Below are 20,895 nucleotides of genomic sequence, written 5' to 3' on the forward strand. Positions count from 1 at the left end.
ATGGCCACGTAGAACAGCTTTATGCGCCTCCCACAAAGTGGTTGGGGAAGTCTCCGGGAGATCATTGAGAAGAAAGTAGTCAGCAAGGCAGTCTTTAATTTGACAGGTAACTTCCTGGCTGTGTAGTATGGAATCGTTTAGACGCCAGGAAGCGGGGGGAGGGCGTGGGGCGATGGATTGGAGGTCAACAGTGATTGGGCAGTGGTCAGACCAAATCATAGGGAGAATACAGGCAGATTTCAGTTTAGAGGATAGATCCCGGCTGAGTAGGATCATGTCAATTCTAGAGTAGGACTTGTGTACAGAGGAAAAGAAGGTGTAGTCTCTGGTCAGTGGTTCAGATAGCAAGTGAAGTTTCAGTAGATCTAGCAGAGCAAGAGATGCCAAGGTCGGGCGGGGGCGATTAGGAGACCGAGAAAGAGGAGGGGAGGACCTATCCAGGGAGGCATCCAGCACCTCATTAAAATCTCCTGCGACTATGACCTCCCCTCTACCAAGTCTAGTCAAATGTGCACTCAGCCTCCCGAAGAATGTAGCTTGATTTTGATTTGGGGCATAGATATTAACAAGGGTACATAGGCTATCGTTTAGTTTCCCAACAAGGATAAGCCATCTACCTGATTTATCTGCATGACTGTCCAACAATTCAAACGTAAGGTGGGCAGCTATCAGAGTGGAGACCCCCCTCTTCTTGCGTGTAGCATCACATGCGTGAAATGTAAGGGGGTAAGCTTTGGATTTTAAATCAGGGTGAAGGGATTTCTTAAAGTGGGTTTCCTGTAGGAAAACCAAGTCACCTTTGGCCTGTTTAAGGGAGAGAAACAGCTTGGTGCGTTTGTTAGGGCTGTTCAAACCTTTAACGTTGTGCGAATAAACTTTAAGAGCCATGACCGACCAGGTTTCGAAACGCTTCATCACCTCCCTCCGGACACCGCAACCCTATGAGAAACCAGAACAAAAACATTGTAAATATATACGATACGCGGCAAACAGTTTTACACGGACGGACAAAAAAAGGATATGAACACAAAAACAGAGACAGATACAGGGGGAACAAAACATGGAAAAGACAGGGAAGAGGGGAAGGTTGGAGACCAGAAGAAACTACATCTGGCCAAACGTGCCGGTCAGGGGAAAACCAAAGGGAGTCACTAAGTGACAACGACCGGACTAGGGTATAAGACCCAGTTATGGGGACGCGGCCTGGTCGGGCCAGGTGCATCAGGGGTGACGGGCACTCATCATGGTGCCCCGAGTCCGGGACCTAATATTTAAGGGGTATATGAGTAAGCAACTGTTCCCAATCCCCACTATCCCCTAGGGTATCTAGTAAAATAACAGTGGCCAACCAAGGCTAAAGCGCCTAGTTGGTTGTGCCATGTGCACGGGGAATCGGGACGGTGGTGGAACGAAAGCAGAGAGAAATTACATCTCAACAAAATAGGCACACGTAGAGGTAACATAATATGTAAATAAAACAATATTTAAACGGGTAGGGCATCAAGCGTTAGGGCCAGCAGAGGCGGATTTTCGTGTCGAGGGCACTCGTGACCAGTCACGGTTCAGGGAGCGTCTCGGAGTGTCAGTCGCCTCCACAGAGGGAGCATCATTCATCTGCTGCGGAGACTCAGGCAAGGTTGGAGGCGGGGGAATGCCTAGATTGCGTAAGAGATCTTTAGCTTCGGCTAGGTCCCTAGCCGAGTGGAGGCGGTTATGATGCCATACAAGAATGCGGAAGGGGAAACCCCACCTGTAGCGAATGCCACTGTCTCGAAGAGCCAAGGTGATGGGTCGAAATTCTTTTCTTTTGAGTAGGGTGCTAGGAGCAATGTCTTGGAATATTTGAAGGGAATGTCCCAGGAAATCCAGCTTGGAAAGCTTTCTAGCCTCCCTAAGCAAGTCCTCCTTAGCCGAATAATAGTGGCAACGTAGGATAACATCTCTGGGTTGGACTTGATCCTGAGAGCGAGGGCGGAGAGCCCTGTGGGCCCTATCCAACAGAAATCGATCTGGCGGAGTTGAAGGCGACAGGTGCACAAATAGTTTCTTGAGGTAGTCGTGCAGGGATGTCATATCAACGTCCTCGGGGACCCCCCGGATGCGGAGATTATTCCGGCGCGCCCGATTATCCTGATCCTCCTGCCGTTCTAGGAGTAGGTGCATTTCCCGTTTTAGGCTCTGAACATCATCGTCCACACCCTGCTGGAAAGCGACCACTTCGTCCATTTTAGACTCCAAGTAATCCGTCCTGTCTCCAAGATCTGTAACGTCAGCTTTAAGAGAGGCAATGGCCGAGAGTACCTCCGCCTGTACAGATTTCCTCGTCTCCTTAATTTCGCGGAAAAGCAAATGGAGATCCTTTCGGGTCAATGGAGAATGGTCGGAGTCCTCTGAGTCTGAGACGTCAGGTTGTGAGGGAGTCCCCTGTCCTGGAGATTTAGTATCTGAGTAGGCAAATTTTTTCAGGCTCTGGGTGACAGCTGCACCGTGTTGCTTTTTGTTACCTCTAGTCATGGTGGACATGTGTGCGTATGGGGCGATGGGAAAGAATCACTGCATCAATGTGCTAGAAAAGTCCCGGTAGCAGGGATAGAACAGCGTAGTTATTATGACATAGGCGGTCCCAAGACTCAGGGCAGGTTCCAATGAATCACATTACGAGGGAATCAGGGTCTTTCATGTAGCCGAAATCAAGCATTAGAGCTACCAGCAGATGGAGCTCCAGCCCCAAATATCATAGGTGAGACAGGGCAGAGAACGGTGCCAGCGGAGGCCTGCGCAGGTTTTAAAGAGCGGGTCCAAGGGGTCCCTCCTGGGCTTATTTTCTGCAGCTCCGTGCGGACAGGTCCCCCACAATGATAGAATGGAGCGGTGCAAATAGACAGCGTCTGGGCGGAATGCGGTGCTAATATAGGCACATATACAAGCTACCTCCCCACACTACCATATCAAAGCAAGGTGGGGGCAATAGGCAGGATCCAGCAGGTGGAGTCCCCCAGCCACGGTCCAGTTGACGACCAGGGTTACCCCCTCCTACCTCCAGCTGTTGAGGGTCACAGAAGTGATCTGAGCTCCGGATCCAATATGGCCGCCGGCAGCCAGAGGGCCCGAGGTGATCTAAGTGTACCTGTCTAGCGGAGGACTCCGTGGGCTTTATGTATGTGGGAGGCAGGCGGCTACAGTGTAGTTTCCAGTGCTATTCACCCGGCCGGCGGGCCAGCCGCCGGCTTCCAGCGAGCTGCGGCGGTCGCCCCAGCAACCACAAGTTCCCGTCCGACGGAGGCAGGCCGCCGTGCGCACCAGGTCCCCCGCTTCGCCGGGCAGGTACGGAGTGCCTCCCGGCGCACGCAGTGGATGCAGGCGGGTCTTCTATAGGGAGAGCTGGTCCCGATAAGGTGAGGATCGCTCCGTCAGGCCCGTCAGCTCGCGTCTACCGCGGTCGGGCTCACAACGTAAATCTAGCCCCCGGCTTCTGCAAGTCGTGCAGGCCCCAACCCGCAAGGAGGCAGGAGGCCTCCCCCGGCTCCGGGACCTGTCGTACTGGGTGCAGGGGGGACTGGGGTAATAAGCAGAGGCCAATTAGGTCGGGATTAGGGCTAGCAAGAGTGCCAGAAGAGATAATTTCCACTCAGGCAGCTGGAGCTAGATACAGGCACGTCCGTCCAGCTTGCCTGCCAGGCCACGACCCTCCGTTCAGTGTATTTAAAGATAGAATGCACTTACTTGGTTGTGTGTCCCAGGAGGGGGGAATCCATGGCTGTGCAGGCTGATGGTTTTTCCCAGACCTTTTCCCCAAAAACGGAATGCTTTCTCTTCCAGCCTCAAACTTGAAAGTGGCATTGGAAGAGAGAGGAGAAGCTCAGCTTTGAAACAAGCTGAGTGGTTTTCTGGAGCTCCATAGAGATCACCCGTAATGGCCAGGAAACCCTGACCGGGGATCTAGGCTGCCCAGCTCTGGAGCCCGAATCCAGGCTGCAGATGGTGAGCTAGGTCCCAGGCAGGTTTCTGGAAGTCAGTTTAGGCGGGACAACTTCTCCCAACCTAGACTGAACGGCACCGGGGCGTATTCTGATCCTCCAGGATGGGACGGTCAAAGGAGAGTGACCACTACCCACTGTCCATAGAGGACAATGGTAGCTGTGCATTTGACCCAGGCATGCACAGCCCATGGGTAAACATTGATTGGTTGTAAACCACAGGGCGGACTTGCCCCCTGTGGTATTGTGTATTGGAGTAGGATAAAAGGAGGGCAGTTGCCCCATGAAAAGTGTATTATACCAGTTTCATTCTGCTGTAACATCTTGCTGTATTGCTGAGCTCTTTTCAGAACTAATTGTTGGCATTAAACATCATCTGCCTCAAGAAGATTGCTTCATCTTGTGACCTACAGGGCTATGCGAAACCTAGCCCCGTTCACCGGCTGTCCAGGGTGAACCAGCGTCTCCAAGTTCCGCCTTCCGCCAGCTACCGGTAGAGGCCTAGTCAAGCGACTAGTGGAGATTCGTCAACACCACACAGGTGTGGTAAGGCAGCGTGTCGGCACATACAGAGCAGAACCGTTGTTCCAAACGCCACGGCAGGTTAGGAGTTTGGTGGTGGCAGCATAAACCAGTCCACGGCGCAGTGGGTGGAGTCAGTAACAGGCGGTTAAGCGGGAATCCCCTATGTGGCCAGATCCCGTGTGACCTAAACATCTATTCTGTGTACTGGGGACGAGACGCGAAAGCGATGAGGGCTTTCGTACGGGACCGTCCGGTCACACTACTGAACACTACAACCTAAGTATGTGCGGCGCAGCCGCCAAGACAAACTGTAACAAAAGCGACGCTGTCCAGATGCAAAACATGACACCGTCGTATTTCGGCTATGACGGCAATGGCGGAGACCTCAGCAGAAAACACCAAAGCAAACACAAATAAAGAATAAGACTTCAGCCAAACAGTGCGGCAAAGCTGCTACTCACGACACCACGAAGGGTGTATGCAGAAGGGACAGGACCCCAAGGCTGAAGGTTCAGGATCAAAAGCCTGGAACAGATTTCCAGGACCAGGCTCCAGAAACCATGACACAGGATACAGGAACGGACTGGCTGCTATCAGGAATACTCTGGAAACAGGATTCAAACTCCAAAGGGAGCTTAAAGATTCTCACAGGAACATACAGGTATCATGACAAACTTCTATCACCAGCACAGAACTAGCTGGGTAATAAGGGAACACGCCACAATCAGGATGGCTGGAAGCCTGGCACAAGGTAATGACCAAAATACCTGCAGGTGAGACTTAACACATAGAAAACAGGCTGCAGTTACACAGACTCACCACTGGTGGCCAACAAGAGTCTTCTAAATAAGTACAATGGAAATGCTGGCATGCAACCAGAACTATAACATGAAATTAATAAACAGAAAGCAAACAGGAATGAACCACTGCTTGTGGTTCATAACAGTGTCTGCTGAGGAAGTCTGCTTACCAGTTGTCTACTCCTGGAATGAAGATTGCTGACACCGCTACAGTGTGCCTTTCCGCCCAGAGGAAGATTCTTGACACCTCTAACATAGCAGCCCTGCTCTTCGTTCCGCCTTTATGTAGGCAACAGTGGTCACGTTGTCCAACTGCTCCTGAACAGCCCGATCCTGTAGAAGGTGTGCCGCTTGCAGAAGGGCGTTGTACACGACCCTTAGCTCCAGGATGTTTATTGGGAGAAGGGATTCTTGATCCGACCACCTTCCCTGAAAGGTTTCCCCCAGAGTGACTGCTCCCCAACCTCTTAGACTTGCATCTGTGGTTAAAAGGATCCAGTCCTGAATTCCGAACCTTCGGCTTTCCAGAAGGTGCAGAAGTTGCAGCCACCAGAGGAGTGAAATCCTGGCTTTCAGAGACAGGCGTATCCTCTTGTGCATGTGTAGGTGAGAGCCCGACCACTGGTCCAAGAGGTCCAGCTGAAAAGGTCGAGCATGAAACCTGCCATACTGCAGAGCCTCGTAGGCGACAACCATCTTCCCCAGAAGACAGATGCATTGATGAACCGATACCCGGGTAGGCCTTAAGACATCCTGGACCATTGTTTGAATCACCAATGCTTTCTCCACCGGGAGAAAAACCCTCTGCACTTCCGTGTCGAGGATCATTCCCAGGAAAGACAGCCTCCTTGTCGGCTCCAGATGAGACTTTGAAAGGTTCAGGATCCAACCGTGCTTCCTGAGCAGCTGTGTCATGAGCGCGATGGATCGCAACAACCTCTCCCTGGACGACGCCTTGATCAGGAGATCGTCCAGATATGGAAATATGTTCACACCCTGTTTGTGGAGGAGAACCATCAGCTCCGCCATCACCTTGGTGAAGATCCTTCGTGCTGTGGAGAGACCAAACGACAGCGCCTGGAACTGATAGTGATCTTCCAACAGTGCAAACCTGAGATATGCCTTATGCGGCGACTAAATGGGAATGTTGAGGTACGCATCGTTGATGTCCAGCGACACCAGGAACTCCCCCTCCATCAGTCCTGAGATGACAGCTCTCAGAGATTCCATCTTGAATTTGAACTTCCTGAGATAAGGGTTCAAAGACTTTAAGTTTAGAATAGGCCGTACCGAACCATCCAGTTTTGTTACCACAAAAAGGTTCGAATAATAACCCTTGTTCCACTGCTGAGGTGGAACTGGAACAATGACCTCTGACACCACCAATTTTCTGATGGCCTCCAGAAGAATTGTTCTGTCTGCCAGCAGAGCTGGCAAGCCTGACTTGAAGAAACAGTGAAGTGGGGGATCTTGAAACTCCAGTCTGTACCCCCTAGACACTATATCCAGTACCCAGTGGCCCAGGCCAGACGACACCCAGACGTGGCTGAACTGCCGGAGTCTTGCCCCCACCTGTACTTCCTCCAGGCCTAGCTGTCCACCGTCATGCGGAGGACTTAGGGGTATCAGAAACGGGCTTCTGGGTTTGGGAACCTGCGGAAGCAGATTTCTTTCCTTTGGCACGACCACCTCTGAAGAAGGTGTTCGAAGGCTTGTTCTTTCTAGACCTCACGGGCCAAAAGGACTGTGACGTGGCTGGTGTAAAAGGCTTCTTCGTTGCCGGTGTAGCTGAGGGGAAAAAAGGAGACTTACCCACGGTAGCCGTGGCAATCCACACATCCAGCGCCTCCCCAAAGAGAGCCTGACCTGTATAGGGTAGGCCCTCCACACTCTTCCTGGATTCCGCGTCCGCAGACCATTGGCGCAGCCAGAGACCCCTGCGAGCCGAGACGGACATGGAGGAGATCCCCGCAGCCATGGAACCCAGGTCCTTCATGAAATCTACCAGGAACCCTGAAGAATCATGAATATGGCGTAAAAACAAATCAACGTCACCTTTATCCATAGTAGTCAATTCCTCCTGCAGAGTGATTGACCACCTGGCAATAGCTTTTGCAATCCAAGCACAGGCTATAGTAGGCCGTAATATAGCCCCGGAAGCTGTGTAAATGGATTTGAGCGTAGCATCCACCTTACGATCTGCCGGGTCCTTCAACGCGGTAGATCCCGGGACTGGCAACACCACCTGTTTAGACAGCCTGGAGACAGAGGCGTCGACTATCGGCGGGGACTCCCATTTCTTTCTATCCTCCTCTGGGAAGGGAAAGCAACCAAGACCCTCTTAGGGATCTGAAATTTCTTTTCCGGAGTTTCCCAGGCTTTTTCAAAGATAGCGTTTAATTCTTTGGATGCCAGGAAGGTGAGAGGGGGCTTCTTTATCTGTAAAAAAGGCCTCCTCCACCTGCTCAGGAGCTGTGTCGAAAATATGTAAAACATCCCTTACAGCTTTAATCATCAACTGCACCCCCCTAGCAAGTGATGCCATCCCCCTCGACACATCCCCGTCACTGTCTGCAGTGTCAGAGTCGGTGTCCGTGTCATCCTGCATAATCTTGGCAAGTGCACGTTTGTGAGAATGTACCGCAGGGGACCCCGAGGAAGCAGTATCAGACCATACAACCATAGAGGATTGCAGTACCTGAGTGGCATGCTCAGTTCTAGCAACCCTGTCTGAAATCTGAGAAATAGTCCCCCTAAGAGAGGCTAACCACTCCGGTTCTCTAGCTGGGATCTGCGCTACAACAGTGCAATCCTGATTACATGGGATGGCATCTTCCTGAGAAGTTAAATCCTCTGCAGAATATGAAAGTGTCCCTAGACATGTTGTCACACCCACACCAAACACCCCACAAACACACAGGGTATTTACTTAGACAGAGTTCCCCCCAAGAATGGCAAGAGAGACACAGGGATTGGAGCCAACCCACACACAGCGCTATTATAGATATAGGGAGAACCCAAACCAGCGCTGACTGTGTCCCTTAATAGGTGACAGAGTCTTCACACAGCCTCCCCTCCCTTCTACAACCCCCTGGTACTGTACAGATAGCTGGAGTTGCTCTGGAGGGACCTGGACATCCACTGGCAGTGACTGCAGGCAGGAAAAATGACGCTGAACGCTGCTGGGTCCGCTCTGAGGAGAAGCTCCGCCCCTTCAATAGCGCTGTCTTCCCGATCTTGAAGATTATACTGGCCTGAGGAAATTCGTGCTGGCTGAGATCCGTGGACCCCGACAGCTGGAAATGGTCAGTGCAGGGTTCTGTGCTGGCTCAGGGCGTCCCTCACGCGCCGCACCACAGTACCGCTGAGCCTTCCGGGAGCACGGTTAATACCACGCTCCCACCCTTAAGCCGCCCTCTTCACACTGACCCCCTGCTTCAGCACTATGAGGGGGTGGCGGCTGGCTGCCGGGGTGAGCGTTCCCCTGTGGCGGGCGCGATCTGTCCCCTCTGGAGCTCAATGTCCAGTCAGTGGAGGCAGTGGCTCAAGACCACGCAGGGCGGACACTGCTCCCCTCCTCAGTCCCTCGATGCAGGGAGGCTGTTGCCAGCAGCCTCCCTGTAAAATAACAAACTCTAAAAAAACTTTTACTAGAGAAGCCCTGTAGAGCTCCCCTAGCTGTGACCGGCTCCTCCGGGCACATTTTCTAAACTGAGTCTGGTAGGAGGGGCATAGAGGGAGGAGCCAGCCCACACTATTAAACTCTTAAAGTGCCAATGGCTCCTGGTGGACCCGTCTATACCCCATGGTACTAATATGGACCCCAGCATCCTCTAGGACTTAAGAGAAATCTATACACAGGACATGCGGACACCCTCTGAGGTTAGAGGAGAGAAAATGTCATACCCAACGAAGGAAAGGGCTCTTCACAGTAAGAGCAGTAAGGATTTGAAATTCCCTGCCTGAGAAGGTAGTAATGGTGGTCTCGGTCAATATGTTTAAAAATGTGTTAAATTCCTACCTGAAAGAAATATCCAAGGATATAGCATTTAAAGAGAGTGTATTTTAGAAAAAGCATGCATTATAGTGTTAGTTAGACTTAATGGCCCTCATTCCGAGTTGATCGGTCGCAAGGCGAATTTAGCAGAGTTACACACGCTAAGCCGCCGCCTACTGGGAGTGAATCTTAGCTTCTTAAAATTGCGACCGATGTATTCGCAATATTGCGATTACTAACTACTTAGCAGTTTCAGAGTAGCTTCAGACTTACTCTGCCTGTGCGATCAGTTCAGTGCTTGTCGTTCCTGGTTGACGTCACAAACACACCCAGCGTTCGCCCAGGCACTCCCACCGTTTCTCCAGCCACTCCTGCGTTTTTTCCGGAAACGGTAGCGTTTTCAGCCACACGCCCCTGAAACGCCGTGTTTCCGCCCAGTAACACCCATTTCCTGTCAATCACATTACGATCGCCGGAGCGAAGAAAAAGCCGTGAGTAAAAATACTTTCTTCATAGTAAAGTTACTTGGCGCAGTCGCAGTGCGAACTTTGCGCATGCGTACTAAGCGGATTTTCACTGCGATGCGATGAAAAATACCGAGCGAACAACTCGGAATGAGGGCCAATATCTTACCTTCATCTGGGTCATTATAGTTAAACTAGTGTTAAATACAGATTAGTGTAAGAATTATAAAAAAGGTTGAACTAGATGGACATTTTATCTTTTTTTCAACCTCAATAACTATGTATTAATAGATATATATTATGTACTATGTATTAATATGTGTACCTGGCACTGTGGGGGCATATGTGTACCTGGCACTGTGGAGGCATATGTGTATCTGGCACTGTGAGGGGCATATGTGTACCTGGCACTGTGGAGGCATATGTGTATCTGGCACTGTGGGGGGCATATGTGTATCTGGCACTGTGGGGGGCATATGTGCATCTGGCACTGTGGGTGGCATATGTGTATCTGGCACTGTGGGGGCATATGTGTATCACACACTCAGATTTATGAAGTATAGAACAGAAACAGACCGCAATCTATTAATGAATAAGATGTATCAAAACATATATTCAGCTCAGGTACGCTTTAAAGCAGTTCAGAGTTCTGAAGGTAGTATTAGGTCACATCTAGGGAGCCCCTAAAGGGCCTAGATCAAGGTCGGTGCAGAAACTTTGGTGAACATCCTGCTACAGTCTCAGGTTTCACCCGAAGATCCAATAGAAGACAGGCAATATACCCTAGGGGCAGTCTATTACCTTCCATTTAATGTATACAAATATACACTGCTCAAAAAAATAAAGGGAACACTAAAATAACACATCCTAGATCTGAATGAATGAAATATTCTTATTAAATACTTTGTTCTTTACATAATTGAATGTGCTGACAACAAAATCACACAAAAATTATCAATGGAAATCAAATTTATTAACCCATGGAGGTCTGGATTTGGAGTCACCCTCAAAATTAAAGTGGAAAAACACACTTAATTTAATTTAATTTAATTTAATAACACACATTGGCCCTCATTCCGAGTTGTTCGCTCGCAAGGCGATTTTAGCAGAGTTACACACGCTAAGCCTCCGCCTACTGGGAGTGAATCTTAGCTTCTTAAAATTGCGAACGATGTATTCGCAATATTGCGATTACTAACTACTTAGCAGTTTCTGAGTAGCTTCAACCTTACTCGGCATCTGCGATCAGTTCAGTGCTTGTCGTTCCTGGTTTGACGTCACAAACACACCCAGCGTTCGCCCAGACACTCCTCCGTTTCTCCAGCCACTCCCGCGTTTTTTCCGGAAACGGTAGCGTTTTTATCCACACGCCCATAAAACGCCGTGTTTCCGCCCAGTAACACCCATTTCCTGTCAATCACACTACGATCGCCGGAGCGAAGAAAAAGCCGTGAGTAAAAATACTATCTTCATAGCAAAATTACTTGGCGCAGTCGCAGTGCGAACATTGCGCATGCGTACTAAGCAGAAAAACGCTGCGATGCGAAGAAAAATACCGAGCGAACGTCTCGGAATGAGGGCCATTATACATATATTAGTTCAGTATTAGTTATTAACAATAGGGGGCAGCATTGCCTAAACCAATACTTAACAAAGAAATGCTGTTGTAAGGAAGCTACTGCACATAGGGGGTCATTCCGAGTTGTTCGCACGTAGCAACTTTTTGCTGCTTGTGCGATCAGCTAGACGCCTCCTATGGGGGAGTGTATTTTAGTATAGTGGGGCTGCGATCGCTTGTGCACCCCTGCTATGCTAAAAAAGTTTTGTGTAAAACAAGACCAGCCCTGAAGTTACTTATCCTGTGCGATGAATTCAGCGACGAAGGTCCCGGAATTGACGTCAGACACCCGCCCTACAAACGCCTGGACACGCCTGCGTTTTCCCAAACACTCCCAGAAAACATTCAGTTGACACCCATAAACGCCCTCTTTCTGTCAATCACCTTGCGATCGGCTGTGGGAATGGATTCTTCGCTAAATCCATCGCTCAGCAACGATGTACCAGTACATCGTAGCTGAGCGACGTGCATACCGGTACGACGCACATGTGCATTGCGGTGCATACGCATGCGCAGTTTTGCCTGGTTTTTACATGATCGCAATGCTGCGAAAATCGTCAGCGAGTGATCAATTCGGAATGACCCCCATAGGCCCTAATTTAGCATCGGTATCAATTTTTGGAAAATCGCAAAAACTGCGATCGCATTTAACAGTGAGATCACAGAGCAGGCAGTTGCTTAAAGGTAGCCCCCTGCATACGCAGCATGGCGCCATGTTTTCCCCTGCAGCGGCCGCCTGTGACGCCACGTGACCGCCCCTAAATCGGACAGACACGCCTGCAATGTCCGGACCACTCCCCCCTAACATTGTGTCGCCACCCGCCGCTGTCAATCAAGTTGCGATCGCATCGTTCCGGGATGTGGTCGCAATCTGAAAGTCAGCGCATGTGCTGTGCGCCTGCAGCGCATGCATAGATGTCTGCAAATTGGCCGTTTGCGATTTTCGGACGTCTGCATCTGAACCTAAATGAGGGCCATAGTTAGCAACATCAGCGGATAACTCATATTAGTGTAATACAATGTATTGTATTCCAAGGCCTTCCGGCTTATGAGGGAACAATGGCACATTGATCTTGAGTTGCAGGTGGTTAGTCATTATTTGGGACAAATATTGATTTTGGTGTCACGCAAACAATCACTCTTCTAACATCTAGCAATGATATGTGAGAGACCATACAAAATGGCTGAAATGTGTGACAGAAGTCACATAAGTTATGTCAGTGCACGCATGAAGATGGGCGGTGGAATGGAGGAGTCAGTGCACGCATGAAGATGGACAGTGACAGGGAGGAGTCTGCGCACGCACGAAGATGGACGGTGTAATGGAGGAGTCAGTGCACGCACAAAGATGAACGGTGACACTCTATGGGTGTTGTGGATTTCATGTGTGGGAATAGCCCTGTTGCGTTGGTATTCTGGCTGCCGGGATTTTGGCGTCGCCATCTTGAACGTCGGGATGCAGACAGGCGGCATTTTAACTCATACTTGCCTACCTGACCCTCTCCATGAGGGAGAAAATGCTCTGTTCCTGGACTTTCCTGGTAATGTATGATTGCCATCACCTGTGGTGAAACACCTTTCTTATCAATTACCTAGCTCACCACAGGTGATGGCAATCATACATTACCAGGAAAGTCCAGGAACAGAGCATTTTCTCCCTCATGGAGAGGGTCAGGTAGGCAAGTATGTTTTAACTGCATCCACAGCTGTACATAGCAGAGCAGCAGGTGAACAGACGCATACTTGCCGACTCTCTGTACACCGAGTGAGTATGCGCCACACAATGACCCCCTTCTCCCAGTTCTGCATTGCACGGCCCACCCAACTGCACAATAGCCAATATGTGGGAACAAGGTTCTATATAGTTCTGTGACACTCCTCATGGTCAGTATACTATTTATAACATAACAATAATAACAACAACATAAGCTAGGAGCCACCTTGTGAGAGTGCCTGAGTGGTAAGGAGGGAAGTTTTTGTAATGCACACATCAGTTGGGTGTAGCAAGATGGCGGCGACAGGGCTTCCGGCGCACGCCGGGCGTAACACGAAGCGTCTCTGGCCCGCGCGGCGGCTGCGACGTCCTGGGCGTGCGTGCCGGGCGCGAGCTGGCTCCCGCGCTGTGCGTGCTGGCTCCCGTGCGGCGCAGGCGCAGTGAGGCCCGGCGCTCGGCCTGGTTTCCGGAGGCGGTGGGCTGCGCGGAAGATGGAAGAGGATGAGGTCGCGGAGAGCTGGGAGGAAGCGGCCGACAGTGGGGTAAGCGGAGGGGCGGCCGGGGGGTTCCTGCCTGGGGAAGCCGGGGTTGGGGGGAGTCAGCTGCGCCGTTGACACGAGGGCTTGTGATGGCGCCGGCCTAGAGCGCAGCGTGTGGCCGGGGGTGCCGAGCGCTGCTCCTCACACAGAGGCTGGGGGGTGCCTGGGGCTCATTCTGCTTTCATACGCCGTCCCTGTCCTGGGGAGCTGCACCACGTGGTCTGGGGGAGGGGCTACTGTGATGGACAGACTGCACCTGTTACCCCAATGTTGGAGCCACTGTGTGTCCCCAGGAACTGTTACCCGTGGCTCCAACCCGGGGGCATCACAGGTCAGTGGATTGCCAGCCGTGGTCCCTCTCCCGGGTGCTGGTGGCGTCACAGGTCAGTGGATTGCCAGCCGTGGTCCCTCTCCCGGGGGCTGGTGGCATCACAGGTCAGTGGATTGCCAGCCGTGGTCCCTTTCCCGGGTGCTGGTGGCGTCACAGGTCGGGATTGTCAGCCGTGGCCCCCCACCCTGGGGCTGGCGGTATCACGGGTCGGGATTGTCAGCCATGGCCCCCCACCCTGGGGCTGGCGGTATCACGGGTCGGGATTGTCAGCCGTGGCCCCCCACCCTGGGGCTGGAGGTATCACGGGTCGGGATTGTCAGCCATGGCCCCCCACCCTGGGGCTGGTGGTGTCACAGGTCGGGATTGTCGGCCATGGCCCCCCACATAGGGGCTGGTGGTGTCACAGGTCGGGATTGTCGGCCATGGCCCCCCACATAGGGGCTGGCGGCATCACAGGTCGGGATTGTCACCTGTGGTCCCACACCTCGGGGCTGGCAGTGTCATAGGTCGGGATTGCCAGCCGTAGCCCCCCACCCTGGGGCTGGTGGAGTCACATGTCGGGATTGTCACCCGTGGTCCCACACCTCGGGGCTGGCGGCGTCACAGGTCGGGATTGTCACCCGTGGCTCCCCACCCTGGTGCTGGCAGCGTCACAGGTCGGGATTGCCAGCCGTAGCCCCCCACCCTGGGGCTGGTGGAGACGCATGTCGGGATTGTCACCCGTGGCCCCCCACCTCGGGGCTGGCAGTGTCACAGATTGGGATTGTCACCCGTGGCCCCCCAGCTGGTTGCTGGCAGTGTCACATGTCTGGTTTGTCAGCCGTGGCCCATTCCCCGAGGGCTGGTGGTGTCACAGATCAGGGAATTATCAACCTTGGCCCACTAGCATCACGGGCGCCTGAAATTATTGCGGCTATTGCGCCCAAATATACAGGCAAAGCTTTATTTGGTGTGTGTGCTTGTAGCTCTGGGGCGGCAATTGCTGTACCCGCGCACCAGTTCTCTGAAGCTATATGTAGTTACTAGTTATTATTATTATCCTTTATTTATATGGCGCCACAAGGGTTCCGCAGCGCCCAATTAGAGAGTACATAAACAAATAATCATACATGAAAACAGCAACTTACAGTTGATGACAATATAGGACAAGTACAGGGTAGATAAACATAGCTACATCAGCAGATGACACTGGAATAAGTATCAGGTGGCAGAAGACTGCTGGATTTGGTGCAGTTGAAGATTATTAAAGTAAGAAAGGATAAGCACATGAGGGAAGAGGGCCCTGCTCGTGAGAGCTTACATTCTAGTGTCTCATTCATACTGCGTTCTGCTGGGTGTGAGAGTATGGATGTATAAATGTGGTTCTCAGTGGTGTCCCGAGACCTCTGCATGTATCTCCCGTGTAAGACATCACTTCCCTGTCATATTCCATCACGCGGGATTCAGTGTGGCACATGTCTATTAATATGCCTGTGCTGTGTCTCTATAGGTTTTATTTAAAACCTCCTATTAATAGTGTGTATTTCCCTAGTCAGCAGTTATTAATACCTCTATCCAGAGACAGCATTATTAGACAGACGCCTCAGTCTCACTCCGAGTTTCCCTTCTGGGGTACAGGAGCAGACTAGTCAGTGTATATAGATAATAATGGACCACCTTCTGCTTTTCAGTATTGACGACCCGTTCAATCCATGTATATTATAGAGCAGGCCTGTGCTTCTACAGGAGTTGTGTAACTACAAGTTCCAGCATACCCTGACGCTATATTCCAGCAGAGCTTACTCCTGGAGCACCGCGTGTTCTAGACCTGTTACAGGGAAGATGGTATTTACCACTAATTTACACATTGTTTAGTTCTCGCCCTCGGGCGTTTCTGGGTGGTGATGTTCCAGTTTATCCTTTTGTGAGCTCAAGTTTTATGAGCATGCAGCCTGTGAGTGCATCATGCAAATGGTTCGTGAGGTCACTTGGTGAGTTCATCATTTCCTATGGATACTGGTCCTGACCTCTACCCCCAAGGAATGGCCAGTATTACTGGATAGCCTCCTAACTCTGCTAGCTCTTCCCACCATGACTGGCTGCTGAAAGGCCTCACCTTCATTGGAACCAGCTACAACCATCTTGGGGCCTATGGGGTCGATTCAATTCACCGACAGTTGAATAGCGCTGGGAATTAGCTCCCGACGCTATTCTATACAGCGACAATTGGCACTCAATTGTCGGGAATTCTTCTCTCACCCCCGGGGGATGAGAGAAGAAATCCGACAAACGTGTTGCCGCGCGGGAATCAGCATCGTGACGGGAAGTTAAGTCGGAGAATGCCCGTTCTCCCGACAATTCAACCTGTTAAGTCCGTGAGAACCGGCCTTCACCAACTTAACTTGAGCTGAATTGAATAGCGACTGGAGCTAATTCCCGGCGCTATTCAACTGTCGGTGAATTGAATCGACCCCTATAACTGAATAGTGTATTTATAGGTTCCGCTATTCTCACTGTACCCCTACCAATTATCAACCAGAAATAGAATGCATATCAAGTAACATTACATAATCAATTAGGGAAATATGAAGTCCTCTCATCCATCCCAGTAGGTCCTCCTCCGCCTAATGTGTGGGTCCCTAGAATCCCGTCTAGCATAAACTGTTTTACGTCCAGCTGAATAGCCTCCGGTAGTTAAAGAAAAGGGAAATCCTTCACAAATCAACGAACCTGCCATTTGCTGCTGCAGCAGGCGGAGAAACGCGTCAGTACGGACCACAGCACTTCTGTTTGCTATGCTGAATATTGGACCTAGTGTGGAGTCTGGTGGACATAGCTTTGTGCATTGGTTCCTTGTAATATACAGGTTGGAATAGGAGCAGCTGGTTGCCACATGCATTGGTATTGGCTGCATCTGCATTTCTAAGCAACAGTCCTCAGTCAACTAACATTGTCTGGATCCGCATTACTAGTATATTAACCCTGATTATGGACTGTTAGTATGCACTATGTAGACAAAAGTGATTGGACACTAACAGCAAATAGATCAATTAGATGTTATTGCTGTCAGTACTTTGTAGGACCACCACGTGAGGTGATAACTGCAGACACCCTTCTTTGCAAACTGTCCATAAGTTCCTGGACAACAGCAGGCGGTATGGTTTGCCATAGCGCCTTAAGTCCAGTGACCAACTGCGACACTGAAGGTCAAGACGGTGTAGAGTGCAACTGTTGCTCCAGTTTGTCCCAGAGGTTCTCAGTGTGGTTAAGATCTGGACTCTGAGCTGCCAGTCCATCCGGGTTACCAAATTTCTGTATATCAGTCCAGCGTCGCCCTGGAAACATGACATCGCGCAGCCTACGATTATCCCTTTCAAACTCGGTTAGCTCCTTCCGGCAAGCCATTTCGTTAGCAAATGATCTAATCAGCGCCCTCTACCTGTTTTATACATTGACGAGCACGTGTCTGATGCAGGTGCTCCCCATTTCACTTGCGCGTGGTGGGGTCCAATCACTTTTTGTCTATATAGTGTAATAACATGTTTGAGCAATCCAATGATGCACTAATCCACAGGATCTCAAACTCTGTCCTCGGGACCCCACACAGTTCACATTCTCCAGGTCACTTGTAGATGTTCAGAATGTGACCATTGGTGGTGATCAGGGCAGCTGCCGGGTGACCTGTGTAGGGTCCTGAGGACCGAGTTTGAGAACCACTGTAATTAATCTGATTCTGCGGAGGCAGCAGGAAACCCTACGGGCATTTTTTTAATTTTTTTATTGGATGCGTGGGTATCGGGATTGCACATACCCAGAGTAATCCACAATTGGGCGCAATGTCCCCAAGGTGTTTTTTTGAACATCGCACTCATTTGAATATCCCCATAAATCCTGATAATATTCAATAAGTAAACTTTATGCTAAAAGGGACTTTAGGGTTCCTACAATTTCCTGAAACAACGGACTCTGTACTTTGATCCAACTAGGAAAACCTATTGTGACTGGTAACCTTTTATTTTATGTTCTGGTATTTGCCTATTTATGTAGCGTTTTGAAGGTCTATTTCACTTTGTCTTGGACTCAAGATGTCCGAATGACGGGGCCAGTCTGTGTCGCACGCACGGCCTACAAGTACAATATAAATAGGTGTGTGGGGGACATGGACCACCTTGCCTGGCATAGCAGAGGGGGATTCGTTCTGCCCACCATTTGCTGGAGATAACTGAATCCTCAGTAAGATGCAGGTGTCTTCCCTTCCTGATCTGTAGCAGCAGAGCTGATTGTTAAATGATGCACACCAGGCACCGTAGCGCATCCTGTTCATTGTAACTTTCTGCTTCTCTTCTAGGAGATAGATCGGCGGTTAGAGAAGAAGCTGAGGATCACTCAGAGAGAGCGGTGAGTGTCCACGAGAACAACCCAAAGTCATGTTCCCTCTGTGCTGTAAGTCGCTGCTGCTATCAGAATGTGTTGTATATCTGCGGGCAGGAACCCAGAATGATGGGAGACCGGTGTGTAAAGATGACCTGCTTGTGTGTTTTTGTGGTCTGTCACATGTAACCCTAAGGGGTCTATTCATGAAGCAATGAAAAGTGTGGAGAAGTGAGCCAGTGGAGAAGTTGCCCATGACAACCAATCGGCATTGAACTAACATTTATCATTTGCATACTGTGGAATTGTACGAAGCAGCTGATTGGTTGCCATGGGCTACTTCTCCACAGTCTCACTTCTCCACACTTTTCACTGTTTCATGAATAGACCCCTAAAAGAGCAGACTAGATGGCCAAGTACTACTTATCTCCTCATATTCTATGTTGTGGTGTTTTCAGCAAATCAAAATCTCCTCCTAAGACGCCCGTGGTTATACAGGACGACTCGCTCCCAGCCGGTCCGCCCCCTCAGATCAGGATCCTCAAGAGGCCTACAAGCAACGGCTTGGCAAGCAACCCCCATGCCAGCAGCCGGCCCACAGTGCCTGTGAAGTCTCTGGCGCAGAGGGAGGCTGAGTACGCAGAAGCCAGGAAGCGCATCCTGGGGAGCGCCAGTCCTGAGGAGGAGCTGGAGAAGCCAATAGTTGAGAGGTAAGGGACCGTGTACCGTGGGGACCGGTGTGTTCATATTTACAGGGATTCCAGCTGTAGATTCTTTGTACACTGGTTAAGTGCTTCCTCCACCCACATTCCGATATAATCCTCCGTTCCAGACCGTCGGGCACCTTAGTGAGTGTGGAGAAAGCGTTTACCGTATTCTGAAGTGATTTTGATAACTGCACCCCAAATGTTGTGACCTGGGTGTGGTTTCTAAGGATTAAATGCCACTTGCTCTCTTGTAGGCTTGCGAGAGGACAACCAGAGGACAGCAGAACGCCTAATAATGTGATCCGGCAGCCGCTGGGTCCCGACGGTTCACAGGGTTTCAAAGAGCGCAGATAGATGTGAAGGAGAATGATGCCGCAGGCCTGTCGCACCAATGGACCTGAGCAGAGGGAATCTCCTCGTTTACTTGCACTTTGATGCCCTTTTTGCTCCGCCCACTGTGACCTTAAAACCCCGTGCACTGTGACCCCCCTCCCGCCACCCCTGTAGCTCCGACCACTGTGATAAGCGCATTGCCACAGGCTCCCCCCAGGTCTTATAACAAGGGAAAAAGGGAGTCTGTCGATGTGTGCAACGGGTGGGGAGGGTAGAGGTAGAGACGGCGGAGTCCTGTGCCTGCAACTGCCACTTCTATTGAAGTTATCGCCAGCAATAATGTTACCTGTCAGTCGCGTCTCCTGGGAGGTGAGTGGGTCTCATGGCCCCCACTCTGTTCCACACATGAGCTTTCTCAAGTGCATGCCTGCCTCCTCACACTACAGTGGACCGGTCTTTCATAAGGGGGGGTTTTCTCTCCAGACCTAGCGAGCATGAGCGAATTTTAATCGTTTAAGACAAAGAATATTTTAACGAGGAAAGCTTATTTATAGTATTCTACACCACACAGAACAATAACAGTGAGTTGGTTTCCATGCACATCTAACACCATTAACCGACTCCGGTCCCCACGGTGCTGACTCCAGGATTTTGTGCGCGTTTGGTTACGGCTGCCTTTGCGCGGGAGAGGGGAAAGAGTTGCATGAGCTTGCTGGCCCCATGAGATTAGTACAGCAGGCCATCGGGGGCAGAATGCTCAGGAAAGGCCTCTTTCGCTTCGGGGCTGGCAATCTCTGTATATTGGGATCTGCGGAGTCTGGGACAGCTTTGGTGCGGAGATGACGTAACGCCTGGGCTGTCCCTAGCGGACGACGGAATGTGGAAACGGAGAACACAGCTCTGCACTTGTAGTTGTGTTATATAGTCTGTGTCGGCCTCTTCCAGCACGGTTTTCCGTGGTTGTGGAACTGACCAGAAGAGTTCTGGACACGGCACATGCAGTAATTGGCGGGAGGGGTTGCTCACCTGTATATTTCTGGGATGTGGGTGCAACCTGTTCCGGATGAATTGAGGGGGGTGGGGAAGCCAGTTCTGGCACTGGCAGCTATGGGACGAAGGCTGTATCTTCCAGGTTTATGCCAAGCGCTGGACCTTGGACACATATTTTACTTTTAGAATTCAGATCAAACCATGCAAAATAAAATTGAAGACGTGTATATTTTATCCAAGCTGTGGCATGTCTGTTGTGTGCTGTAATCCTGCGATTCTTTCTCATGGGGGTGTCACGACACTGTAATGTAACTTACCTCGTAGGAATAATCACTAGTAAAACTCGCAGACATCTGTAACCTTACTGGTAATAAGCCTTTTGTATGGCGGCCCAGAGCCTGCTGTAGCCTAAAGTGGCAGCCGGTGGATCCCCTCATAGCAAGGCAGCGCCGGGTTAAAGATTGGCTCTCGTCGTATAGTTACATTTACTTACTGTAAAATGCATTTTCTGTGTTACCTCTAATAATCCCTAGGAGCAGTGTTTCCTAAA

The 20,895-nt window shown here is 50.6% G+C and overlaps 1 protein-coding gene across 2 annotated transcripts; it reads left to right on the forward strand.

Moving 5' to 3' along the window:
* The first annotated feature begins 13,469 nt into the window (after positions 1 to 13,469).
* Positions 13,470 to 20,579, forward strand: SZRD1 (SUZ RNA binding domain containing 1). 2 transcript variants are annotated; one of them, XM_063942094.1, is made up of 4 exons: positions 13,470 to 13,637; positions 18,293 to 18,342; positions 18,774 to 19,025; positions 19,277 to 20,579. In XM_063942094.1, the coding sequence occupies exons 1-4, from the start codon at positions 13,587 to 13,589 to the stop codon at positions 19,374 to 19,376; spliced, it is 453 nt and encodes a 150-aa protein (XP_063798164.1). In that variant the 5' UTR covers positions 13,470 to 13,586; the 3' UTR covers positions 19,377 to 20,579. The 2 variants fall into 2 exon arrangements, with proteins under 2 accessions (XP_063798164.1, XP_063798163.1); XM_063942093.1 differs by lacking the exon at positions 13,470 to 13,637 and adding an exon at positions 13,887 to 14,069.
* The last annotated feature ends 316 nt before the right edge of the window (positions 20,580 to 20,895 follow it).

The sequence above is a fragment of the Pseudophryne corroboree genome, chromosome 10, assembly GCF_028390025.1.
Source record: "Pseudophryne corroboree isolate aPseCor3 chromosome 10, aPseCor3.hap2, whole genome shotgun sequence".
Lineage (NCBI taxonomy): Eukaryota > Metazoa > Chordata > Amphibia > Anura > Myobatrachidae > Pseudophryne > Pseudophryne corroboree.